Source organism: Saccostrea echinata, unplaced genomic scaffold (assembly GCF_033153115.1).
Source record: "Saccostrea echinata isolate AGI-Se365-2 ecotype Australia unplaced genomic scaffold, CSIRO_AGI_Sech_v1 ptg000002l, whole genome shotgun sequence".
Classification (NCBI taxonomy): Eukaryota; Metazoa; Mollusca; class Bivalvia; order Ostreida; family Ostreidae; genus Saccostrea; species Saccostrea echinata.
The window spans coordinates 17517212-17543961 of NW_026889751.1; the positions used below are offsets into that span (position 1 = coordinate 17517212).

Genomic DNA, 26750 nt, shown 5'->3' on the forward strand with positions numbered 1-26750 from the left:
ACGAAATGACGACTTTAAACGAGACTGTTGATATTCTTGTATCATCAAATTGTTTGTCAATAACTTACCTCGTTTTAGAAATTGTTCATACGTTTTAGAATTTGTTAATACGTAGAGCATGCTCTTGTACGGAAGCCCATTTAGGACCTATCAAAAAGTATTTTTGAATTCGATATCGAATTCGAAGATATTTTTTGATAGGTCCTAAATGGGCTTCCGTACTCTTGCGTATCGAATCAACTAAGAGATATAAACCCCGTATGCAGGTGAAGAAGGTATATTGCTGCATAAGGGAAGTTGACGATTGAAAAGTTAAAGTCATCACGTTTATCATAAAGCTCGGTTGTTAGATAACCATTAACGTCTTTTTCTAGTAAAATATCCAAATATGAAACAGATGTGTCAGACTCTGTAGTATCTTTTGTTTCAAGCTCACCGGGATATTTCGTACAGACATAAGAATGGAAATAGCCATTGTTAGTTGACAATACGTCGTCGATATATCTAAATGTTGAGTTGAAGGCCACAGGAAGTGTTTTCTTCTTTTCACGTATAAGATTTTGAACAAATTCTGCTTCATATGAATACAGATATAAGTCTGCTAATATCTAAGGACATTTATTAATTTTTATTCTTTTTTCAATCTCTGTATTCACTATCCATCAAGAATGATATTTCCAAATTAACAAAAAGTATGAAATTTTATATTCATAATATCCATTTCAAATTTATATTATCTATGTAAAAAAAATTATCTACTAGTATCAAAAAAAGTTAAAATCAGTTTATACTTTCACGAAAAACTTGATATCTACTTCTTGATTATTCGATGAATTTATAGAGTTATTCCCCTAGATTTTCCATAGTAATTCCCATTTATACTTATTCAATCCTGTCAAAATTATAAAGGCGTCGGGGCCGGGGGGGGGGGGGTTAGCCCCCCTTTTTGCAACGATGGTCATAATAAAAGCATTGAAAATTGAGGCTTAGTTCCCAACCGTTTTTTTTATGGTTCAGCCCCCCCCCCCCACACACACACTTTCAATTAGCTTCCAACGCCTATGAATTATATGCTTTTAGCACATTAGATTTTCTTAGATTTTTTCCTGCAAATATTTTCACTTGTACGAGTTAGATTCCATTAATGATAAAATGATATACGTTAATTGCAATTAGTTTGAGGCTGGGCCAACATTTTCGCTAAATTGTCTGGACTATTACACATCCAGTATTTGTTATTTGATCGCAATCAAGAGTGCACAAATTCTTACTCATATCCGTCAAACATGAGTTTTAGATAAATACATCTGCGCAACGTTTCGCAAACCGAAAACTTAGTGATATAATAATTCCTCGATATGTAAATTTTAATTAGCCAATTATCATGCCGATGCCATCAGATATAGAAGTGCAGTGCATTGTGATGCCGTAAGTGCAATTCACTTTTTAAAATTAAACAAACTTTTCTACTTGTCAAATTCAGAAATGTTTTCTCCACCTCCCTAAATAAACTCCTCTTCTATATGGTTTTTGTCTTATTTTTGTATTTTGCATAATATTACCTCTGCTCAAGTTTCTTTACTCAATCTGTTCACGGCTTTCTCCTTATTTCGTCAGCACTAACCAGGAACAAGCTTGTAAGCTATATTTTTAGTCTTTGGTGCATTTTGTTTTCTTTAAAAACATCATTCAGTTAGTTCATGCCCGGATCTAGCGGGGAAGGGGGGTTCAGGAATTTTCAGGATTTTCACATCTGTATATATAGTAAAGTAAGGAACAGAGTTTACCTTGGACCCCCCCCCCCCAAGAAAACACGGACCCCCAACCCCTTCAGAAAACAGGGATACAGGGATCCCTGGAAACGATAAGGAAGGGCGACTTGTCCCCCACCCCCACCCCATCCTCTTTTCGGTGTGTACAAGTTGTTAACGCTTTCTTTCTTCCTTTTTTGTGCTTATCAAAAATTCTGAGTTTTATTTTTAGTTGGTATGGACCCCCCCTCCCGGAAAAAAAGTTCACTGATCTGTGCGTGTTCAGTATAAATTTCCTCTTCCATTTCTCGTATTTTACCTTTTTTTGTACAAAAAGGGTAAAGTTGATTTTCATTACTGCGATGTTAACACTCATATTCTCTCCAAGAAATAAAAATATACACGCGCATTTGTAATCTCTTTAAGAATAAAATTTTCAATGATACTAGTACTTCCTTTAGTATTGAAGAGCTATTAGTTCAGGTCACACACATTGATAGCGAAATCACAGCTTATAATTCTTCAGGTATCATTAATCCTTAAGTATTTAAGTTTAAAAATCTCTCTCAATCCGTATCAAGATCAAAAAATCACGTGACCTTTCTTACTTCCTGGTTAAAACTTTATAAACATTCAAGCTTTTATTAATAGCAGCATATCAGTTCAACAATGAGAATCTCGAATAAACGAATCCCACTATTCCTAGGAGTTTTTACTGTAATTTTCGGTGAGTTTTTAAATATTTATCCGTTTTAATTGCTTTAAATAGAAAAAAAAAATTACGCATGCAAGTTGTTCCAGTTCAGACTGTCAAATTGTCCTTTAGGTAAGTCTAGAAAAAAATAAATAAATGCAATTTTTTTTAAAAGATTTTATTCATCGTTTGAACTTTGCAATATAAGTGCATATTTATTTATCATTAAACTATCAATCAAAATAATAAAGAAACATGAATGCTACCTCAAAGGTGCTTAATTTCTTATCGCTGTACAAGTTCGCTGAGTATTTAATAAAAGACAACAAGGACCGCAATCATCGTTCGGACAGATCAAACAATGCAAATCTTGGATAAATTCCAGCAGTTTTTTTTAACATATAACAATTCTTTTTTAATATATTAGTTTACAAACACAAATAAAGCTATCTCATTATTCATTAAAGTTTTCAGCAATGCTGGTTCTGGCTATAAATATACGATGCTCTATAGGCTTCCTTATAGATATTTTTATCATAGGAATCGTCATCTCAGTTTCAGGGCAAAATTAACAGTTATCTATACATCCTTTGAATATATAATTATACGTCTCTCGCTACCTCCCCCTCCCTCTTTTTTTCAAGTTTCTGGATTTCCATTGAGCATTTCGAGGATTCGTTTCACTATGTTATTTGATACTCTCGTCTTCTTGCGATCCTGAAAACTTTTGACCCGGGTTTATGGTGGTGAAAAAGTCAAGTTATTCTTTTCCTCCTTTTTCTGGGTTAATATTCATCAATCAAAAGATTGAGGTTGTGAAACTCTTTGACCCATTTTATGCTGGTGAAAAAAAATCAACTAATTCACTTCCTGTTTTTTTACTGGATTTCAAACGACGTTCAGAATGCCAAAAACGTACGAAAAAGGTAAAGACCTAGAGAATTTATATATTTGTACTTGTTAAGGCATTTAAAACTTTTTCGGTTTTTGAATGTACATAGTTAGTATTTAGGTAAGGCGCACATTCTGAATTTTCCCGTGGGACAGGAAGAGAAAAAATTTTGAAAGTATAGTGAAAAAATACATTACTGACCAAATGATCTGTAATGGTAGGGGAAAAAAGTAGAATAAGTGGAGACGTACAGCTGAATAATTCTTTTTATTTAAGTTGACATTGCAATTATATTTTATATTAAACAAAGTTGAATTTCAGGGGTCGCCTGATTTCTACTGATATTTATTAAAAAAAAAATATCAAAAAATGTTTCTTTTAATCCAAATCCTACCATACCCCTGTAGTTCTTATCACATAGAATGAAGATAAACACAAACAAAACAGAGCCACTTCTATCTCTCACACAATCGTTATCTCAATTCCTTTATACACCGTCACTTTAAACATTAAATTCTATTTAATCTAAAGATAACAAGAGAACTTTTGACATAGATGACATTTCTTTCTACCTAGGTATATGTTTACTTTTCTTTCTTTTTTTTTAAATGGCAGAGTTTAACTTTCTCTTTAATTATCTTTCTATTGACCAACTGCTTGAAACTTCATAACAATTCGGTTGCGTAGGGAGTAAAGCATCTAATTCACTTTAAATTTTAAGTTGTAAATGGGCATTCCAAGTAGGGATGACTAACTCTTATTTATAAAGCAAGATATAAACAACGAATAATGCTTCCTGGACGGGATTTCTTTATTCTATATTATATTGAAAATAATAAGTTATTTAAAAAATATATTTCGTGTTTGAGTCTTTTATCATACCTTTATTTCAACAGTTCGATGCACTTTGCACGGTTCTAAAAGAAAATCTTTAAAAGATTGGGACCACTCGAATGCAAACGGGTTTTAAATAGTGAGAGATACCTGCATACTCCAATAACCAAATAGAAAGCAATACACAATACATATTATTATATAGTCTATTTATAGTCCCTATATAATCTATACAAACGCAAACAGTTCATAACACTACATATTCACTGGTTTTGATGCCGTATTCACCGGAGGGTCGGTGCGCGTGTAGCGGCATTGTGACGTCACAATCAACACCTCAAACAACGTTGTAAACAACGGTTGCAACGGCCGGAGCCAGCTGTGTATCTGAGCAGGAAAAACATTAGCCAAGCCTATCGCAGGTTTATTTTCTAAACATTTCGATTTCTTACAAACAGCAAAAGGAAAACACGGAAGCACATGTAATCTGGACATTTTTTTTTAGTTTTCCACAACAGTAGTTTGCAAATGAAAGTGGTATCATCATGCAGCCTTCAATGTCTTATTTATTCAAATCCTGACTATATAATAAAACGATTATGGACTCTTTCGGTGGTGAATATGGTTTGTTATTCACCAGAAAAATATCAATATTGACCGAGGCGAAGCCGAGGTCAATATTGATATTTTTCTGGTGAATAACAAACCATATTCACCACCGAAAGAGTCAATAATTGTATAAAATTTAATGCTTGATCAAAATGAAAATAATAATAAAAATACCAAGAGCTTTACATATAATCTCGGATTCAGTAAGTTACTGCTGTGTATCTTGAAGGTCAAAATGATAAAGAAGGAAACAAGATTCCAGTCCACAAATAGATTTCCTCCGGTCTACCAGAAGCCACGCTAAAAATATTCAACAAATCCAAAATTTAAAAAATGAGGAAATAAAGAATTTTTTCCGTACAATGTTACAGCATTAGGGAAGTGGACTTCGCTTGAACATGTAGATAGTATTATTTTCATTCTCTCAAATAAATTGCATTTCCCTGCTCTGAAAGCGAAAAAAAAAAACGTTCATGTTTTCAATAGACACGTACATTCAAATTATTTGCTATGTAAATTAGGGTATAGATATTCCAGAACACCTAACTATTGATTCTATCGTGCATGGGCAAAGATATAACAAAAAAGAACCCTAATGTATGAAAATTTGATTCATCTAGACGTAACTCAAGATTCGTGACAAGAAAAAAAGACTTTTGTTCTGGGTATTTCATGCAGTCTTAACAACTAACTGATATGGACTGAAATCAAAGATTCTTTAAAACTTCCTGATCCAAATTCAGGAAAGCGGGACTTTCCCCAGTAAACAATATAGATCCACTTCACCATATAGGTAAAACCAAACAGAAAGTGCACTCCCCCTAGCATTAGAAAATGAAACAGGAGGTTGTATATCAAATTTACTGATAGCAAACTTGATTTGTCGAGAGGCAGACAATTTAACTTCTGTATTTACTTGGTATATTCAAAGACATGAAATATCACGATGCAGTTGTAAAACCAAAACTGCTACCTGACTGGGTTTAGGTGCATTGGACATTTATATATAGATCAAACGACATCTATCTATAACGTTTCTCTAGGGATCTTTTCTGATACAATGCCTCATCCATTAATTTAAAAGAATTTTTCATAACATCATTTTACTGTGTAGAACACAAAGATTTATAAATATCTTGGTTAAATTTAGAACCAGAAAGACTGGTTTTGTGCATGTTTTCTTCCGTCTTGCGTCCTGAAGTTTCCAAGCTTTCGGATACTTGATAAAATAAAACACAATTTTTTAAACAGAGTTTTTAACTTTCCTCCATCCTTTATATATATATATAGAGAGAGAGAGAGAGAGAGATTTTAGATTTTAGGAATATATCATGGGAAAATGTCAGAATATTTTCAGCATTGCTAGTATTGTGAACTTATTATTCTTCTTGCTATTTAGTCTCAGATTTCAAGTGAAACAAAGCTAGCAAACACAGCTATAATCTACGTCTGTCCCTTTGAATAGTTTGCTTGACTGATTGTTGTAAAGAGGATACAAAAACCTCTCCTCTTAAACACGCAGGTGGCGATTAGCGTTCGGCTTTATCAATCATTTGGTGAAACTTCCTGATTAGAAATATATTATTTGTTTTAAATAAGGTAATAAAGTAAGTTTTATGACAAATAACATAACATTTATTAAAATTATTAATACACTAGCATTGAAAAAGAGGTCCATAAACCTTGACGGTCACCCTAGTGTGGTTATAGTTTCTTAAAACAAGGCCGAACTCAGCAACACTTCTTACTAAAACTCAGACTCTAAACCCAGGAAGTTTGGAAAAATATTGTAAAATCGGTTTTCTTTGATTAAGACGAATGTTTAATTTTGCTATAAGATAATTAATTTCATAGAATGTAAACGGCATTATTCTTATAATATTCATTACAATTTATCACCGTATATTTATACGAAATTTATCATATATAATTTCACACTGTTTCCAGGTCTGGCAAGTCCAGATGAATTTGAACCGATCCCCCAAGATGGATTTTTCAACAACTTAAACCACCCGGACTGGGGAGCTGTTGGTAAGTAAATTCCAATTAATGGCGTACCTTCCATGTACATGTTTGTATTCTCATCCATGCACATAATTTCTCAAATGAATAAATAAATTTACTAATCAATATTATATTGATCATTCATATTTTAAACATAGGTATCATAGTGCTGGCACTGACAGAGAATTATCTTTAGTATTCAAGTCTGACGTACAAACTAATCGGTTTCATGGCATAAGGAGCCCGTTATATTAACACCCCCAACACCCACTCCACCCTCATCCCGCCCAAATGCCCCGACTTCTTTTATCATTCAATATTGAAAGTTATGTATGATAGTGGTGACAAAGTTCCTAGGACGTTATAATTGGAGACTTTCTGGAATTTATGAATTTTGACCAATGTTTGCATTATGGTCTTGCATAATACTGAAGGACAAACGTGTGATTTAGAGCCTTGTGTTGAATTACGTGTCATCAACAATCGTTACGGTTGTCTATTATGCATCGTAAAGGAAATATTATACATGTATACGTGTATACGTATGCATGTATACGTATTATAGAATCTTTAAAACCAGCAAATGGACAGGTTTTCCCCCAAAAAATGATACATATATATTATTATAACAGTAACTTGATCCGAAGAGCCGTATCACGTCAAGTTGACAGGCGCGGATCATCAGATCAAACGAGACGCGAAGCGTCTCGTTTGATCTGATGATCCGCGCCTGTCAACTTGACGTGATACGGCTCTTCGGATCAAGTTACTGTTATAATAATAAATTTATTATATACCCCTTAACAACGAGCAAAATATGATAAAAGAAAAAAACTTTTTTGGATCAATTACATAAATTTTATCCATTAAACAAACCATTTTGTCAAGGAACTTTTTGATGCGCGAGAATAAAAACGTCATTTATCTGTGTACTACGTCATCAGTTTCAGAGAGGGGTGATATGGATTCAGAAAACCACAGTGTGGTGATCCGGAACGTCGGATCACATCGTCTCGTGATTGCGTAAATTCAACAGTAAAACTGAGTGACAAACAGTTGGGTATATAATAAATATACATTATTATAACTTGATCCGAAGAGTCGTATCACGTCGAGTTGACAGGCGCGGATCATCAGATCAAACGAAGCGTCGAGTTTGATCTGATGATCCGCGCCTGTCAACGAGTTACTGTTATAATGATAAATTTATTATATACCCCCTTACAACTAGCAAAATATAGTTTTAAAAAACTTTTGAGATCAATTATATAAGATTTTTCCATTAAACAAAGCATTTTGTCTAGGAACTTTTTGATGCGCATGAAAAATAACGTCATGTTTCTGTGTACTACGTCATCAATTTCAGAGAGGGGTGATATGGATTCAGAAAACCACAGTGTGGTGATCCGGAAAGTCGGATCACACCGTCACGTGATTGTACGAAATCTACAGTAAAATTGAGTGATACACTCTTGGGTATATAATAAATGTATATATCATCTGAGTTATAAAACTATGGACAAGTTTGTGATCCATATTTTAAATTGTAAATCATACTGAACTTTAGTCTCGAAAGATTTTTAAATAATAGCTTTTGTTCCAAACCAATTTTAGGTTTATTTTGTGAATAATTCCATCCAATGACATTGTTTATCAGGTAAAATTGTTTTTATTACAAGATGCCATTGGATATTTCCACAAATTCTACAGTTTTGTAAAAAGTACATTGCTTAGTGTCATCATGTGAACATTTTGTCTGGGAATGAAGATTAAAAAGATTTAATGATATCAATGTAAATTGTTTCCTTACTAACTGTCAATATGTATTTTAAAAAGACAAGAAATTTAAAGATCTAATGATCATTATAAAACATATGATCAACTTAGTTTTGGTTTTGGTCCAAATCTTGACCTCCCAAATAGACTGGGTCCATGAATATACATAAATATTTTTGCTCCCTCTCAAATATAATCGTAGATGCCACAAACAAAAAAAAGTTGAAATTGATTCAACCATTTTATACGTACATGTACGTACGACGAACGACGCACGGCAGAAGACACACAAAGAGAACGAAAACCGAGAGACCCAGATCAGATGAAAACCTGCAGTTTGTTCTCCATACTTCGAATGATCACCTTGTACATACTAGCTTTCACTTTCGCTTCAAGTTTTTCTCGTTGTTCTCATTTGCATCTCATGTACCTTTTTGACTTTATCTTAGACGACATTTTGATACGGAAGTCCCCTCCTGCCTACCAAGATGGAGTATACGAGCCCGCGGGACAGGACAGACCCAACCCCTTCGACCTCAGTGACAGCGCCCATAGTGGGGAGAGTGGTCTGCCCTCAGCTAGAGGAAGGACAGCCATGTTGGTGTACTTTGGTAAGATTGATTGATTGATTGATTATATGTTGTTTTACGTCCCATTTGAAATTTTTTCACTCATATAGAGATCGACATCACTATAAACCGGTGAAGGACTTCAAATTTAGACCTTTACTCGGCACTCAGGGCCATTCAGCAGAGAGGGATCTTTATCGTGCCAACGTCTGCCGTGACAAGGGGCCTCGGTTTTTAAGGTCTCATCCGAAGGACCCGCAACTTTCACTTCAGAGTGCTGAACGCTTGGCGAAGAAACAGTTGCTACCTACTTTTTGTCAACTTAGGTCAGTCGCGGTCGGGGATCGAACCCACAACCTTCCGATCACGCAGCGAGCCTCGGTAAGATAGATAGATAGATATATATATATATATATATATATATATATATATATATATATATATATATATATATATATATATATATATATATATATATATATATTCACGGTAGTGATAAATATTATAGTACAGTTTAACTTCGGTATCTCGAAAACTGATATCTCGAATATCATGGATATGTCGGAGTAATTTAGAAGTCCCAATTATTAACTACTTATTCTGTAAGTACTAGTCTAGTATTTTAACCCAGATATCTGGAATCCCACAGAGTTAGATAACGAGGCTTTTTTTTTACTACATATATGTGCATAAGCACATCTACATGTAGAGAGAGAGGGGGGGGGAGACTTAAGTGTTATGGTTTGTTGGAAATCCAAGATTTCTAAAACTGCAAAACCCTTGGTTAGCAAGAACGAGTACATAATACTCCTGTATTAAGTGAAAGTCATTTGCAATTCATTCAGAAACAGAATCGCAGAAATAAATTTCCATCTTTCTCAATCTTTTATCTGCTGAAGTCATAAATAAAAAGCCTTGCACTATCTAAAATACTGATAAATCCTCACGGTCATCGATTAACTCAAATTTCAACGCAACACTGCGTTCCACATATCAAATAGCAACACTTCTAGAGAGGGTTAGAGAAAGATAAATCGACCTACAATGTATCTTGAAAGTGTCTCTGTTTAAATTTATTGAGTTTGAACAACCAAATTCCGGATGTATATTATACTTGAGCACCAAGCATTATTATGTACATTGTGCAAACACAGGGGGTTTAACTACTTTTAATTTGACACAAAGTCATAGTCATCAACAAATACCTAGAGGAGTCCTTGACAACGATTCACAGGACTGAATACCGAAGCTGATAAGACAACATTATTAAAGATAAATATTTTTATCCAAAGTATTTTAACTTTCTTTATTGGAATTAAATTCTATCTTTAACTTTCTTTATTCGAAGTAAAACATCAACAAAATTAAATTCTATCTTTTTTTTCTACTAAGCTCTATTATTAGCAGTGTGATATCACTGATGTGTCAAAAGCTATTCAAAGGTTAAGAGTAAAAATTGTATCAAATCGCGAAGCAGGTAGCATCCTATGTACATATTCCGGGTTCAAAATCCGGAAATCGAGTAATCTTGAGTAATATGGCGCGTCAATAATTTATCTTTTATCTTACCAGGTCTATTTTTCTAGTCTTGATAACCCATTTTTATTTATTTATTTATTTATTTTTTTGGCCCAAGAAAACTGCGTCATATAAAGTTAAGATATTTTAAAAAAATTTTCTTGCATAAGGAAATGGAACAAAGTTAAGACCATTAAAACAGTGAACTTTATTGATACACGCATATTGTGAGAGTATTACTCAGTAATTTTACTTGATAAAAGGGCTGAGAGGTCGTGGCTATTTTTTAGACTATTTCAACCCTACGGAAGAGAAGAGCTCTGTAATAATATTTATTGCATTTTTTTTTAAATGTTAGATTTTTCTTTTACCGGATGATACTTTATGGCTAGAATAATTATATTATATATTTTTAGGTGGATCTCCATAGTAATACAATCTCCTTCCCGTGGTTTTCGATTTCGGGATAATTATCAATTTCATAAAGTTATTGTGTTTTATTGTACAACATGAGTGATTTCTAACATTCTGTGCGCAAATATTAATAGTACACATGTATACAGTTTGACATTTTAAAATGCGTAGATATTTCAGCATCGGTGATTTCCTTTCAGCTTTTAATTGAGGTTTTGGAAGTCTGAGAAATACTGTGACGATTGGTATTTCAGGGCTATGAGGAATAAATAAAAAAAAAAATTCAACATCAAGCTCTTTATTGACAAAATAGAAAAAAAAACAACTACTATAATGGAGAAATAACAAGGTCCTATGTTTGGCTGTAAATTAATCCCTGGGAACTTCTTTAAACACGAAGAAATGTAACAATCTTTTATTATGTGAAGGGGTCATGAGTGATTGTTTTTTCAGTGCTTCGTTTAAGAACAATTGATCGAGACAATCAGTAGTGCTATATCAACATTTAAAAGGAAAGCGGTTATCAATCTGCAACTATGCAAAACTAGTGTCTCTGTTGTTATCGCTATCATATATAGCCATCAATCACGTGACTGTTAATTATATCAAGAGATAATAATTTAAAAAAAAATTCTGGCCAACATGGTAAATATGTCAATCGCGTATATTCCATATAGGCAAAAAGGCTGTAGCCTACACACCATTTTACCCAATTTTTAAAAAAATTAAATATTTATGCTGCAGTATGGTTGAAAAGGGGGAAAATGACCAGAACACGAGACAATTATTATTATTTTTTTTTTATGTTAAATGCGAAGGAAAAAATGTTGTTAGCAAATTGCATTTTACTTATTCAACAATGATGCAAAAAAGTGGTCATGACAGTTCTATTTTCATACTTGCTAAAAAATGAAAAAAAATGTACCTGTATACTCGTATATTACTATACTGACTGCTCAAATGACCATCATGGATGTCTTTCAACTTCACAGAAAATTTCTACGGCAAACAATTACTTAGACCAGAAAACATGAGTAAAAACATAATATAAATAGCAAACCAAAATAAAACCTTTTTTCCATTGAATCAAATTGCACTATTAATCTTTTTTCCGTATTCCGTGGATAGCCCCCCCCCCCCTCCCTCATGAGCAGTGAACCTTCTCAAACTGATGACACTTCGCGCCTCCTGAAGTCTTCGACTTCACAATAGCCTACACATGAACAGAAAGGAATATATGCCATTGTATGTATGAAATTTAAGTCCAAAGAGCTAGGTTCACTTTATGCATAAAATGGCCCTGTAGATTTACAAATTTATTTACTAATACCCCGTGTACCATTTTCAACATTAATATAAAGTAGAGACTTAGTGCTTTCAGTTTATATAACAGAATTTCCTTTGAAGAGTCCAGACATCGAAAAACAGGTTGTGTAAAGTTGCAAAGTTATTGAATTTTGCAGAAAACAGGTGTTTTTGAGAACATTCAGCAAAGAATTAAAGTATGAGCAGACCCCTCGATCCAAAAATTAAAATAAAGTTTTGTTATCTTCATTAACAGTTGTTGTATAATATATTTACACATTTTGGATCAGAGGTTGTGCTGTATACTAAATATTGAAAAATGGCATCATATTTCGGCCATTTTTGAAGAAATATTCAGGATATGTGAATAATGACGCAATTCCTGACGTCATAATGCATTGACTTGAAAGAAAATTACGTCATTTTCAGTAGATAATCATTCACCGAGTGCTCAAGTATTATTAATTTCTTTGTTGACTAAAACTATACAGTTTTGAATTTTAAGAAATTCACAGGGCCAAAAGGGCCCTAAGTGGCTCTTGCTCTGTAGGCTATAATCTGTGTTATTTGGTCAAAAGAGTGTCTGTTTTACTGATAAGACCGCGGAACATTAACTGGCAAAATTGGAAATATGCAGCTTACGTCATTTCCATCTGTTACAGTCAAAATGTTTAATGATAGACAATGCAATGGGCGGGCACAATTCCACACGGACGTCCGAGAAAACATTGGATTGAAATTCTAGTTTGAAGTTCATTTACAATCCACCTGAGCTGTTTTCAAACCTAAAGTGTGAATGTATGATCCAAAAGACAAATAATTTTAATTCCCAAATACATGTTGTTAGAAATTCATATATATATATATATATATATATATATATATATATATATATATATATATATATATATATATATATATATATATATATATATATATATATATATATATATATATATATATATATATATATATATATATATATACTTTTAGCCTATAATTTTAAGGATACGTAAAAGTATAGAAGGCAGAGATTTTTTTTCAGGGGACGGCCATATGATTCTAGAAGGGGGGGGGGGGGCTGTCAAAAATTGTGAAGTCAGATCATGCCTTCAAATGACAGAATATATTCTAGGTTGACAAGCGCTTTTTTTTCTTCACTGAAAATGTTTGACAAACAAAAACAGGGAGGGGTTATCCAAACTAAAGAAAACTAACTTCCTTATTTATTTCTAAGATCGTTCAGCAGCCTCCCTCCCCCCCCCCCCCTCAGCACACACATACACATACCAAACAGAAATCAAATATTTGTCCCTTTATATTACTTTAAAAACACCGGACAGAAAATTCTGATTTATATAAATTTTAAACTATCTCCGAAATTGAAATTATATGTCTTCTGGGTCAATCAGTAACACTGTGCGTTCTAGAGTAGCTGAGGTGGATTGAAAATGAATTTTTAAACTAGAATTTCAATGTAATGTTTTCTCGGACGTCCGTGTAGAAGTATACCCGCCCATTTCATTGTCTCCGCCCATTTCATTGTCTATCATTAAATGCAGATAGAAATGACGTAAGTAGCATACTTCCAATTTTGCCAGTTAATGTTCCGCGGTCTTAAAAGATAAAAATGTCTTAGATATATAAATTTTGATTTAAGGCAATGTCTAAGAAGATGGGCGAACAAAGCGAGCAATGCGAAAAATACGAAGGTGAAAAATGAATCTCAATTATCACAAAATTTTCTTTGATATTTCATATTATAAAAAAGTATACTTTTAATATGTAAAATCTCCACTATTTGCAAAAATCTCGAGCTCACAAACGTTGAATTTTTTTGCCTATGAAATAGTATACATACACCAATGAGGGCAAAGAGGATAATTTTCTCATATTATAACATAATATTTTTCCTTATGAGTAGGTCTTCGCTCAATTTTTTTAATGAAAGTATATCTTGAAAGTTTGCTTAAAAATATACATTTTTTGATTAACATAAACATGGAACAAAGACCCACTATATCTTGAAAATTAACTTTTATGACGCATCATTCGTATCTTTTTTTTTTTTTTTTTTTTTTTTTTTTTTTTTTTTTTTTTTTTTAGAAAAACTTGAAAGTCCATTCAGTCAATTTTCATATCACAAACATGATTTAAATGCCACAATTCATCAGTAGTTGAGTAGCGTAGTGGTTAACGTGTTAAGGGAAATGATATTCAGGATTTTTATTGCTAGGGTTCGAACCCAATACTACATTATTTTTAAATAAAAGAATAATTTTTGCCGAGAAAATTTTCCTTATAAAAGTTTTGTTTGTCAAAGTTTCATAACTTTCAATAATGAGAACTTTAGTCTAAATACTAAATTCACAAATTGAATATTATGGTTTTTATATATCTGAAGCTATCTTTAGGCATTCTGCAAGCCTTGTTCGCCCATCTCCTTATTAAGGAATTAAGCGAAGAAAACTTGATTGCAATAGTCTTCGATTTATATTATTTTTACTTTTACAATTTATCTAGGTCAACAAGTTGTCGAGGAAATACTGGACGTTCAGAGACCCGGATGTCCAAGAGAGTTCTTTAATATTCCAGTACCTAAAGGTCACAGATTTAACCCCAATAATCTGGACAATCTTCAGATGCCCCTTCAGAGGTCAAGGTTCAATCAAAGGACAGGACAGACTGCAGGGAACCCAAGACAACAGGTATAATCTGACTATTTATAAACACTCCTCTTTATTATTCAATCAGTGTATATGTTTAAAAATATTTTATGTTATCGTTTTATGATGTTTGCATTGTTTTTATGATGCATGCACAGCTCTGTTTTTTTCCCCAAACATTCAAATTCTAGATGATAGCAATAATTTTTTTGTCACTATTCTAAAAGAAAAAAAATAAGACAGCATTTTACAGGCTTTTTTAAAACTATTTCAGAAGAAGTTCATATAACACAAATATTAATGTGTTCTTTTAAATAAAAAAATATACAGATTAGTCCTTATAATGAAGTGTCATTAATGATACAACTGCTGTGCTTTTCTAACTTATTAAGAAGAACGGCCACATTTAAACTTTTTTGTCGATAAAATAGTACATAAAATCATTATCACATGCTTCATGATACCATTTGAAATTCTACATATGGTAAGACATAAGGGTTTTTATTTACATTCACGCCTCTTTTTTTTTTACATTTCAGTTAAACGAAATAACACCTTTTCTTGATGGGACTTTATTTTATGGTCCTGGAAAAGCTTGGACAGACGCCATACGAGAATTCAAACATGGATTTCTCAAAGTCAAGGACCCCAGCACTTATGATGACGTCAGAAAACAATTTCCCGCGGACAACGACATCAGACTTCCCTTTGCGAACCCACCACCACCTGCAGACCACTATCTAAAACCTGTCAAACGATTTTTCAGTATGTACACTGTATATGTAGTAATAGGAAAGAATGAATGGCATCGACTAATTAATGACCAATATGATGTTCTTTCTGCATTTTTTTTTAATTCCTAGACTTGATCTACGGGATTTGAGAACTTACTAGGAAAGATTTTACTAAAAGTTAAACAAATAGATATGAAAAGGTTAAATATTAAATTGTTAAGTTTCTGATTGTAAATAACAGGATCAAACTTTCCACCTATGTATAATTTTTTGTCGTAATTTCAATTTCATTTTAGCTTAAAGGCACACATTTAAAGCTAGAAATTTACATGAAAGTTAAACAAATAAATCTTGAAAAAATAGTTTTAAGTTCCTGATTGAAACCAGAAGGATCAAACATATATTCACTTAGACGACCGGTGTCCCACAGAAGACTTCTAGTCGTGAATTTCTTTTTCTGTGATCTAGTGTATAATTAAAACGAAAATTGATTTTTGAAAAATCCAGAAAGAAAAGGGCCGCTTGGCTTTGATAACAATTTTCTAAAAATGTGTTTTAATTTTTAAGCACAAACTTAAGACAACAAAAGCAAGACAAAGTAAGCATATAATAAATTTTAACTCAAGATTTGCTAAATGTAGGACTTGGAAATCTTCGAGGATTTGAGAATCCGTTTTTGCTTACCTTTGGAGTACTTTGGTTCCGTTGGCACAATGCCATTGCCATGAAACTTGCCAAAGAGCATCCAGATTGGCACGACGAAGAACTGTTTGAGGCGGCAAGGAGGCATGTCATTGCCCATCACCAGGTGATTAGAATTACAAGATTATATACAAATAAGCCCCAATTCGATGCCTGATAGTCTTAATCGAGGCTTTCCATACTCAATTGCTTCTATCAATATTACATGCTAAATGTATATAAGTTATTCAAAAGATGAATTATACTTACAGATTAAAGAATTATGTCCAAATTTATAATTTGCTGATCATGTAAGATTTAGTCAGCTTTTTTGATAAAATTTTGGTGCTGGTTACGGTACATGTAATTGGTTATATGGAAATTAGAATTTAGTGATGGTGCTTAAACATTTATATTATATGTGTCTTTTTGTGAGATATCACATATCATTGCTGTCAAAGTGATTGTTCTTTTGTTCTTAAAGATCTGCAAAACATTATGATAGTTCAGTAGTTCATGATTATATCTTCTTTCTTTTTAAATAGAAAATAGTGATGTATGATTGGTTACCAAGGTGGCTGCAAATTACCTCAAATGGACAGTTTTTCAATATTCCAAAATATTCCCGTGCTCCCAATGAATGTAAGATAATTATTAGTTATACTAGTATATATATATGTAATTCATTCAATCAGTGCTCTTCATTATGGATTTTATATTTTTTTTCTATGTGCTGTCCTATAGAAGTGGAGAAAAATAGTTTATCCATTAATTCGGTTTGATTTTTATCCTCATGCAATTGAACTATTCAGAAAAAAACAGTTTGTAGGTATGGCAAAAAATCGGCTCTAGCATAAGTAAAATGATGCAGTTCTTATCTCTGGTGTGTGATAGAATGAGAACTATCGTTACGGAAAGAACGAGGGCGCTTTTGATTGGCATTCGGCAGGAATCTGGGCGTACTTGAAAAGTGAAAATTTCATTGATCTATCACACGAAATTTTAGCATTCTTTTGATCCTTTGGGTTCCTGTGAAATAGGAAAGGGAAATATTTTCCCGAAATTGTATTTTGATTTGCTAAAAACTAACTCGAAAATAGGCTAGATGATTCATTTGGTACAAAATGTCACATTTTTAAACACGTTTTTCTAAAAATTTGCTATCTCTGGGTCATCTCTCCATGATTTTCGAACGTTATTTATATGAATCTTAATTCAAAGAAACAAATAATCATTTGTAAAAAATGGAGAAAATACCCAGAGACCATAAAAAATGAACTTTTTCCAAAAAAAATACCAATGTGTATACGCGGTGCTTCATTGTCGTTTTAAAAGCCAACTTGTATGTGTAGTCGTGATAGCTCAGTAATATGCGTTACCCGCGGTCCAGTGCAAATGGAGTCGACAACTTTTTGGTTCGATCCTCGCATGGAGTGTTAATATTTTTTTAATGCAAGTAATCAATTCTTTTGTCAGTTTAATTTTTTTGTACTGATTTATTTTAAAATGGATATATTCTGGTTCTGTTGCATCAAGAGCGAAAGCAATTCTTCCAACCTACTAATACTTAATATACACATGTACTTGTAATTGCATTTAACTATACCCTTATTATCTTGTAGGTGTTTATTATTTATGTGAAGCATTACTATCTGAAAGTTTGATTATTAAGATAAGCGGACCTAAATATTACAATTTGAAATGTTACTTCAAACTAAATATGACATTTTCCTATGTGCGTAGCTTTGTAAAGCCTGTCCAGCTGTGGCCAGCCAACCAAATCGTGGACACTTAAACTATAAATGTTTCGTACACATAATTCCTGCAGATCACACGCCAAACACGCCCATCTTCTTTTATTAATCTATCGGACAAACTTCCCACAAAATGGTGACTCTTGAACTTAAAATTTTATCTAACTTGACAGATGGTATATTGGTGTTGTTTCGATGAATTCTCTTTCGTTCTGATAAAAACTGGCATTGTTATTTTTGAATACCGGTATGCATAAATTAGATTAGCATACGTGACATGCGTATTTTTTCAGTCTTATAAAATTGACGTGATTGCAAATTATTTCATTCATTTATTAGCATAAAATGCATCTTGGCACCCCCTCCCAGTATCTTAATATACCACACATCTTGTTTTCCTCGTGCTAATATTGTATGCATGGTACGTGTATGTACTCCACCAATATGAACTGTAAACAATCAGATACTACAGCTAGGATCTATTAATTAAGTCAGTCGAATTCCACTATTGTCTTCAAAATGATTACTGCATCAGAATCTTTGAATGATACTCTGTAATCAATAGTACTATTCCAAACTTCATACAGTAAAAAAATAGTCTATACTGTTCCCAGGTCTATCACATTGAATGCGCTCGTTCAGAAACAGCAAAATTATGAAAAAAATGACTTCAAAACTGAGTTAAAAATGTAAAATTCTCGTCGTCATGGTTCTATTTTCATTTTGCGTTTGTTTGTTTGTGTTTTTTTTTAAGCATAAGTATTTTTTTTCCAAAGTGTCCATTAAAAAATGAATGTTGATACTGTAAGAGTATATCCTTCCTAGAGTGACTTTTTGTTTTTTATGCCCCCGTAATCGAAATTCGGGGGCATATAGTTTTTGTCCTGTCCGTCCGTCTGTCTAGCTGTCTGTCTGTCTATCTATCTGTATGTCTGTCTGTTTGTCCACAAAAACTTTAACCTTGCCCATAACTTTTGATTGATTGGAGCTATGGCTTTCATATTTCACATGCGTATTCTTTGTGACAAGATCTTTCTTTGGGTAACATGAAATTTGACCTTTTGACCTTGACCTTGGAGTTTGACCCACTTTTGCAATATTTTTTCAGACTTTAACCTTGGCCATAACTTTTGAATAGTAGGTGCTAGGGCTTTCAAACTTCACAGGTGTATACCTTGTGACAAGACCTTACTTCAGATACCAGCAACTTTGACCCTTTGACCTTGGAGCTTGACCTACTTTTGAAAAAACGTTAACCTTGGCCATAACTTTCAAACCGCTGATGCCAGGGCTTTCCTATTTCACCTGTGTATACCCTGTGACAAGACCTTTCTTTGGATACCAAAAACTTTGACACTTTGACCTTGACCTTGGAGTTTGACCGTGTTTTGAAAAACTTTACCCTTGGCCATAACTTTTAAATGGTTGGTACTAGGGCTTTCATCCTTCACATATATAATCCTTGTGACAAGGTCTTCTTTTGGATACCAACAACTTTTACCCTTTGACCTTGACCTTGGAGTTTGACCTACTTTTGCAAAACTTTAACCTTGGCCATAACTTTTGAATGGTTGGTGCTAGAGCTTTCATACTTCACATATGTAATCGTTGTGACAAGACCTTCAAGACCTTTCTTTGGATACAAACAACTTTGACTCTTTCATCTTAAAGTTTGACCTACTTTTGAAAGACTAACTATGGTCATAACTTTTGAACGGTTGCTGCAAGGGCTTTCATATTTCACATGTGTACTTTTTGTTAGAAGGCCTTTCCTTGGGCACCATTAATTTTGACCATTTGAACTTAATGTTTGACTTACTTTTGAAAAACTTTAACTTTTTCCATATCTATTCAATGATTGCTGCTAGGGTTTTCATATTTCAAAAGTATATTCCTCGAGACAAGACCTTACTTTGGGTACCAACATATTTGATTTGTATGTGAGAAAATTGAGCCTTTGATATGAGTTACCATACGGGGGCGTCAGTGTTTCACAAACACATCTTGTTTGTTTTGTTTTTGTTTGTTTTGTTGTTGTTTTTTTAGACTTCATCCATAGGTTAACAAATTTTTTTTTTTATAAATCATTTCTTATTAAATAAAGATAAAAATGTCTGACTTTTCTTGACGTGTTTTATTAGATATTTATGCATTTTTAACAGCAATTTAGACTCTAAAATATTTTATTTGCAAATAAACCAATTTTTACATTTTCTCGGGGAAAAATGGAAAAATTTCGTATAAAATGATTAACATCGGTCTTTCGATGCTAAAACCATATTTTAAAAGGAATGTCTTAAAAATCAATCAAATAAAATTCTGGTGTAGTATTCCTCCTTAACATGTATAATATTTTTCTTTATTTTATACCCCCGCTCCGAAGGAGAGGGGGTATACTGTTTTACCCTTGTGTGTCTGTCTGTGTGTCTGTCTGTCTGTCCATAACAAATTTTTCGTCGCAGTTTTCTCAGCGACTACTCATTGCAGGTGAAATTTTAACACACTCTTTGTTTAGGCATGCCATATGGTGGTATTCATTTTTGTACGAATTCGATGTCAACTTCCTGTTTATCCGTGCGTCTGTCCGTACCATACATAACAAATTTTTGTCACAGTTTTTTTCAGCAACTACTCATTGCAGGTACTTGAAATTTTAACACACTGTTTAGGCATGCCATATGGTGGGATTCATTTTTGTACGAATTCGATGTCAACTTCCTGTTTATCCGTGCGTCTGTCCGTACGATACATAACAAATTTTCGTCACAGTTTTTTCAGCTACTACTCATTGCAGATGCTTGAAATTTTAACACACTCTTTGTTTAGGCATGCCATATGGTGGGATTCATTTTTGTACGAATCCGATGTCAACTTCCTGTTTATCCATGCTTATAGTATATATTCACAATACACGTCAGAGCAGGGGTATTACTAGTGAGCATTGGCTCACAGACTTCTTGTTCGTAAATTTAAAATGAATTTAAGTTTACTTAAGAATTTTAATAGTAAACAGTAAGTATCCTCCTTCAATGCTAGTCTGAAATATAACTGTTTTACAGGTTTTTTATTCATTGAAGGAGGATAATACAGGGTGTTTTTATTGATGAGAGGGTTGATGAGAGGGTTGTGGAAAGAAAGAAATTTAATGGAATTTAATGGGTTACTTACTGCATTAATATAAAATAATCTTTTGTATTTTTTCAAAGTTTGTTCGGGAAAGTTTTGCGCATTTAACGGTTATGATTCCGAAATTCATCCAGGAATTTCTCACGAATTCCAGACAGCAGCCATGCGTTTTGGTCACACACTGGTGACGCCAGGCCTTTGGATAAGGTTAGTTTGAAGGACAAATACGGTACTATGATTAACAAAATTAAGGATTAATAACATAAACATTTTTCCCCAGAAATCAGCAATATATTTCATAGATTTATATTCATATAGGTAACCTGAATAATGCTTGCCAGGGTAAATGCGAAAATTTTTTAAGATTTGTAATGTTTGAAAATATTAGCCAAATTTTGTATAGATTTACATAGAAAACGGATACAAACTCGCATATTTAATTAAGCACCAGAGAAAACTTACGATACCTTTATATCTTAGGGATTTATTATTTATGTCATTTTTATTCAAAATTAGTCAAAAAATGTATATCACACGTCTCTAAGTGACCTCTAAAATTAAGGCGCCATCTGGCTCCTAATAAAAAAATATTTAGTCACCAACGCAAATTTTTAGTCGCCAGGCATATTTTATAAACCAGATAAATTCCAAAAGGTTGTAAAATTCCATCGTTTCAACCAATGTCTTTTTAATAAACTTGGACCTAATGAATTATTCTTTAAAACTATAATATCAAGAATTGTTTACACGATTTTCATTTTATGCTCGTCCAAACAATTACGACCCAACATTAAGGTCAGACGTGTCGTTCCTAGAAAATATATAATTTTTCCGAAGAATTTGTCATTGAAGTTTAACTTCTTAAACAAGTTTCCTCACCAAAAATTGAGGTACCTTACCAGGCATTTGGGCAAGATACCAGAGGGTGATATTTCTTATATAATCCTTATGGGTAATCTTTTGAATTGCAAATTTTGGGTGTACTTATTTTTTTTAAACATATTGAAAACAATTTAGAAATAACAAGAGAATGACAATTATGAATAATTTTTGATATAATACCAAGGTATACAAAATATATTTTTGAGGAACGTGTCATCTGCATGACCTTAATGTCTAAACGATATCTCTAATGAGTGAGAATTTAATTGCATACAATTGACCACTTAACCCGTCCAATTTATTGTCGATTTTTTGGAATCGAAAATTTCCTGGGGCAGCTTATTGTCTTATCTAGTCACCTGAGCTCTGTGTGCACTGACACAATGCGAAATTTCGTTCGCGCGTGCACTGTAAAAACAAACAAGGTGACAAAGAAATCACAAGATATGTCCATTGCTAAAAAATACATTATTGATAGAACAGAAATATCTACTTAACACTGAACAAATCTGTGAAAAAGAAACATGATAAACAAATATCGAACACACATTAAATCAAACTTTGTTAATTCTTATGAATAAGAAAGTTTTTGTAAAAACAGGGGGCCAAAACTCTCAGACACTGATTGTAACTGGAGTAACATGACTATCAGAATTCCCAACCAGCCTCATAAAGTCCATGCCATCAGACTCTGTAATGCGTTCTGGAACAGCAGGGTAAGATTTAAGAGTTTATTATTATATATCATGTATATAGAAATGAAAGATGAAGTGGAGGTACCTATGTTTAATTATTGGTGTGTTCCTATTTCGCCTTAACTGTGAAATATAGGTAAGAAAAAGTAAAATAAAAAGTACTAAGGCGAACTGGGAATTTCTTAATAAAGCTATTGTAAAAACAAACCTTGAAAATTGATGAGGTGTTTTTATAACATATTATGATTAGTTAATTACACAGTTTTTGGTATTTAAAATGATTCTTTAATCATTGTACATGATGTACATTTGAAAACAAAAGAGTAAATTCAACCTAAAATGGGAATTAATTTATGCATACAGTGAATGATAAAATATTTTTTATACATAATAATTACTATTTTATAAAAATAACGATTTATATTAATGTTCTCTTTAACAATGTGCTCCTTGATTTTTATCACTATTAATAAGTATATTATTAAAAATAAATAAATAAATATTAAATGATAATAAATATTATTATATTGTTTAAAATAAAACTTTATAATCTTTTTGTCAACTCTACCTCCATAAGAGTTTCATAAAATTACTAATACCTTAATTTAAGATTCATAATAATCCTGCTACACAAACAATATTTTTAGATGTTTATACAAGTTCCCATTTCGCCTTATTTTACCTCAGAGCATACTAAGGCGAAATAAAATACCAAAAATACAGTTAAGGCGAAATGGGAACAAACCATAAATATATAAATAATAATGTATAATTCGAATAAATATAAATTAAAATATTAGGTTGATAATATTATAACTGTTAACAGGAGCCAGTAGAGAGGATGTTGGACGATATTGTTCGTGGCCTTTCATCAACTTTGGCTGAAAAAGAGGATCACATAGTTGTTCCTGATCTTAGAGGTAAAATTTTGCATTATATAAAATATTGACCTTAGAGGTAAAATTTTTTGTTATACCCTTAAAAATATCTTTCTTTATTATATGATTGAATAATTCCCATCTCTCTGATTGGCTGAGATCCAACATTGTTAGAAAAATACTACGTTATGTTGACCTGCACGTGATCTTCCAGGTCAATATAGGGAATTATTTATTCTACATTGGACAAAAAAAAAGATAGGGAAATTCCAAAATGTTGAAAACAGTTTTGAAAAGTTATTTCACTTGCACCTGATATCCATTGATATGAACATAACATTAAGGCACAGAGATTCTTGGGTGAGGGGTCGGGAGGGGGGGTGCAGGAGGTTTGCCCCTCTCCCCACCTTTTGAGAATGTTAAGTTTTAATTTAAATTTTAAGGATAAAAAATTTCAATGAAAGCCCAACCCCCCTCCGCTCGAAAAGTTTATGGACCTTTACATCCCACCAAATAAAATTTTGATTTGGGAGAATTCTTTTCCTTTTTTTTTGGGGGGGGGGGGGGCTGGTCAAAGATTTGTTTTCAGGTAAGTTGTCAATTTTTTCCTTTTAATGCCCTTTTTTCAAAATCAATCCTATATATGTGCCTGACATTTATTTTTTCTTCATTGCACCTAAACTAGAATTACAAATACCAAAATACATGGAATACAACTGTTTTTTAAGCCCTTTTCTCTCATTATGTTCGGCTAGTACTTCAGTAGATGTGAACAAGTAAGATGGCACGGATTGCTTAATGAGTGTCATTTAATCATTGAATCATATAATAAAACAATTATTGCTGGGTTTTTTTTGGTCAATACGATGATTTAGCCACCTTCGAAGTACAATATTCACCTCGCCCTTCGGACTCGGTGAATATTGTACTCCTCAGGTGTCTAAATCATCATATTGACCTCAAAAACCTGCAATAATTGTATAATATATTTATTACCAATAAAAAGTCCAACAAATAAAATGTTTTTTGCATCGGACTAACAATTTCATTGTTGACCGGTCTGTTAGTCCAATATAAGAATTGTTAGACCGCAACGTCATTGCTACGTCAAAAGTAATCAGTCGTCGTTCAATATCGGCGACACAGAAATAGCCGAAGTTTAGAGCTGAAAGAGTTGTCATATGCAAGTAGAAGAATGGCGTCAAGGGGAAATCATGTTTTGTGATAAATAAATTTACTACTTTGATATAATAAATTTATGATTATTTTTTTCATTCCTTGTTATTGTTTCATTTTTATTGATAAAGCCAAAGTATTGCCTTAAAGTTATAATCTTTTATATATTAAATTTGTTCAAAGGTTTTTAATTTAGTGTTCTATCTTAAGTGAAGGGTATAACAAAACAGTTATAGACTGGGATTCGGGCAACGTATATGATTTGTTGGACCTGAAGGTGAAAATGTTGCCCTTGGCCTGCGGCTTCGGGCAACATTTTCACCTTCAGGTCCAAAAAATCATATGTTGCCCTCATACCCATTCAATAACCGTATAGTATTATATATAATATTGACCTTAGAGGTAAAATTTTGTATTATATTATAATTATGTAGTTCACTTTTACTGAGAATTTAACGTTCATTTATCTTCATTTTTGCAGAACATCTTTTTGGGCCATTGGAATTTTCTCGGCGTGACCTTGTTGCTATTAATATCCAGAGGGCCCGTGAACACGGTCTTGCAGACTACAACACGATTAGAAAGGCGTTTGGTTTAGAAGGGGTCACTTGGGATAACTTGACAACAAATACTGATCCATCTCGTTTAGAAGCAATCAATAGTTTGAGATCTCTTTACAAGAATTCAAGTTCACCAGATTTAGACCTGTTTGTCGGGGGATTATTAGAAACGACGGATGACGGACCAGGTCCACTATTTCAGAGCATCCTCATTGACCAATTCATGCGAATCCGTCACGCCGACCGTTTCTGGTTTGAAAACAAAGATAATGGGTAAATAAACTACATATCATCAATAAGACCCCTTTCCCTCCATTCAGAAGATATCCACATTTATAACTTTGCTACAGTTCTTTTAAACATAATTTATTCTCTGATGAACCATCAACGAAATGTCATTATCTTTATTCCATGGAAACTACAATTGTACATTCAGGTACATATTTACGTGTATGTATGTACATGTGTATCACATATGGGTGGAAATTAAAAAGGTAAAAATGTTTATTTTCAAAGCCATTTCTGGTTGAAATAATCCGGTAAACAACGTGCAGAAAAAAATGTTGGATTTAGGGTTACTATTTTATCGATTTCTTAAAAAATATAATATAAATAATTTTTAAAATTTATTTTATTTTAATATTTAAGTTAGATATTATTTATAAACATAATTGGATATATTAAAGTATAATAAATTACATTAGCATATTAATATAATTATAATTTATATTAAAGTCATTAATTTAATTAATTAACTTTAAGATACTTTACTGATGTTGAGATAGAGGACATAATGAAGGTGACCCTCCAATCTATCATTCTGAATGTGACCAATGTTAAAGTTGACGAAATCCAAGAAGATGTTTTTATTCATAGTATGTATACTGTTCAAATTATTTTGGGAAAAAATTGCAAAGCATAATGTTAATACCTATAGAACTCCATTTTTTGTCATGGAAAAGAAGTCTTTCAAACAATTCCAATATTATATCTTCTGACTTTCTTTTCTTTTAAATAGTGATGTGTAACACACATGTTTGAAAATATGAAAATATCTTTTTAATCCTTTGATAAAAGACTAGTGTTTAAATTGATGAAACTGAATTCACTTTTCTTCTTTAAAAATCTTTGTATTCAAAGAGAAAAAGATTATTTAGGTAAATATTCTTTTCAAACGTATTGAATTGCAACTTGTTAATTTCAATAATTTTTTATACCATATTCAAAAACCG

General features: G+C 32.6%; 1 protein-coding gene across 1 annotated transcript in view; it reads left to right on the forward strand.

Moving 5' to 3' along the window:
* The first annotated feature begins 2391 nt into the window (after window positions 1-2391).
* Window positions 2392-26750, forward strand: part of LOC133173773 (dual oxidase 2-like) — a 37912-nt gene continuing 13553 nt past the window's right edge. Inside the window, exons 1-12 of the mRNA XM_061308808.1 lie at window positions 2392-2478; window positions 6728-6811; window positions 9010-9171; window positions 14890-15074; window positions 15572-15797; window positions 16408-16574; window positions 16993-17089; window positions 21408-21534; window positions 22811-22925; window positions 23731-23824; window positions 25440-25791; window positions 26281-26393. Coding sequence (XP_061164792.1) covers window positions 2421-2478; window positions 6728-6811; window positions 9010-9171; window positions 14890-15074; window positions 15572-15797; window positions 16408-16574; window positions 16993-17089; window positions 21408-21534; window positions 22811-22925; window positions 23731-23824; window positions 25440-25791; window positions 26281-26393 — 1780 coding nt within the window. The 5' untranslated portion in view covers window positions 2392-2420. The remainder of the gene's footprint in view (window positions 2479-6727; window positions 6812-9009; window positions 9172-14889; window positions 15075-15571; window positions 15798-16407; window positions 16575-16992; window positions 17090-21407; window positions 21535-22810; window positions 22926-23730; window positions 23825-25439; window positions 25792-26280; window positions 26394-26750) is intronic.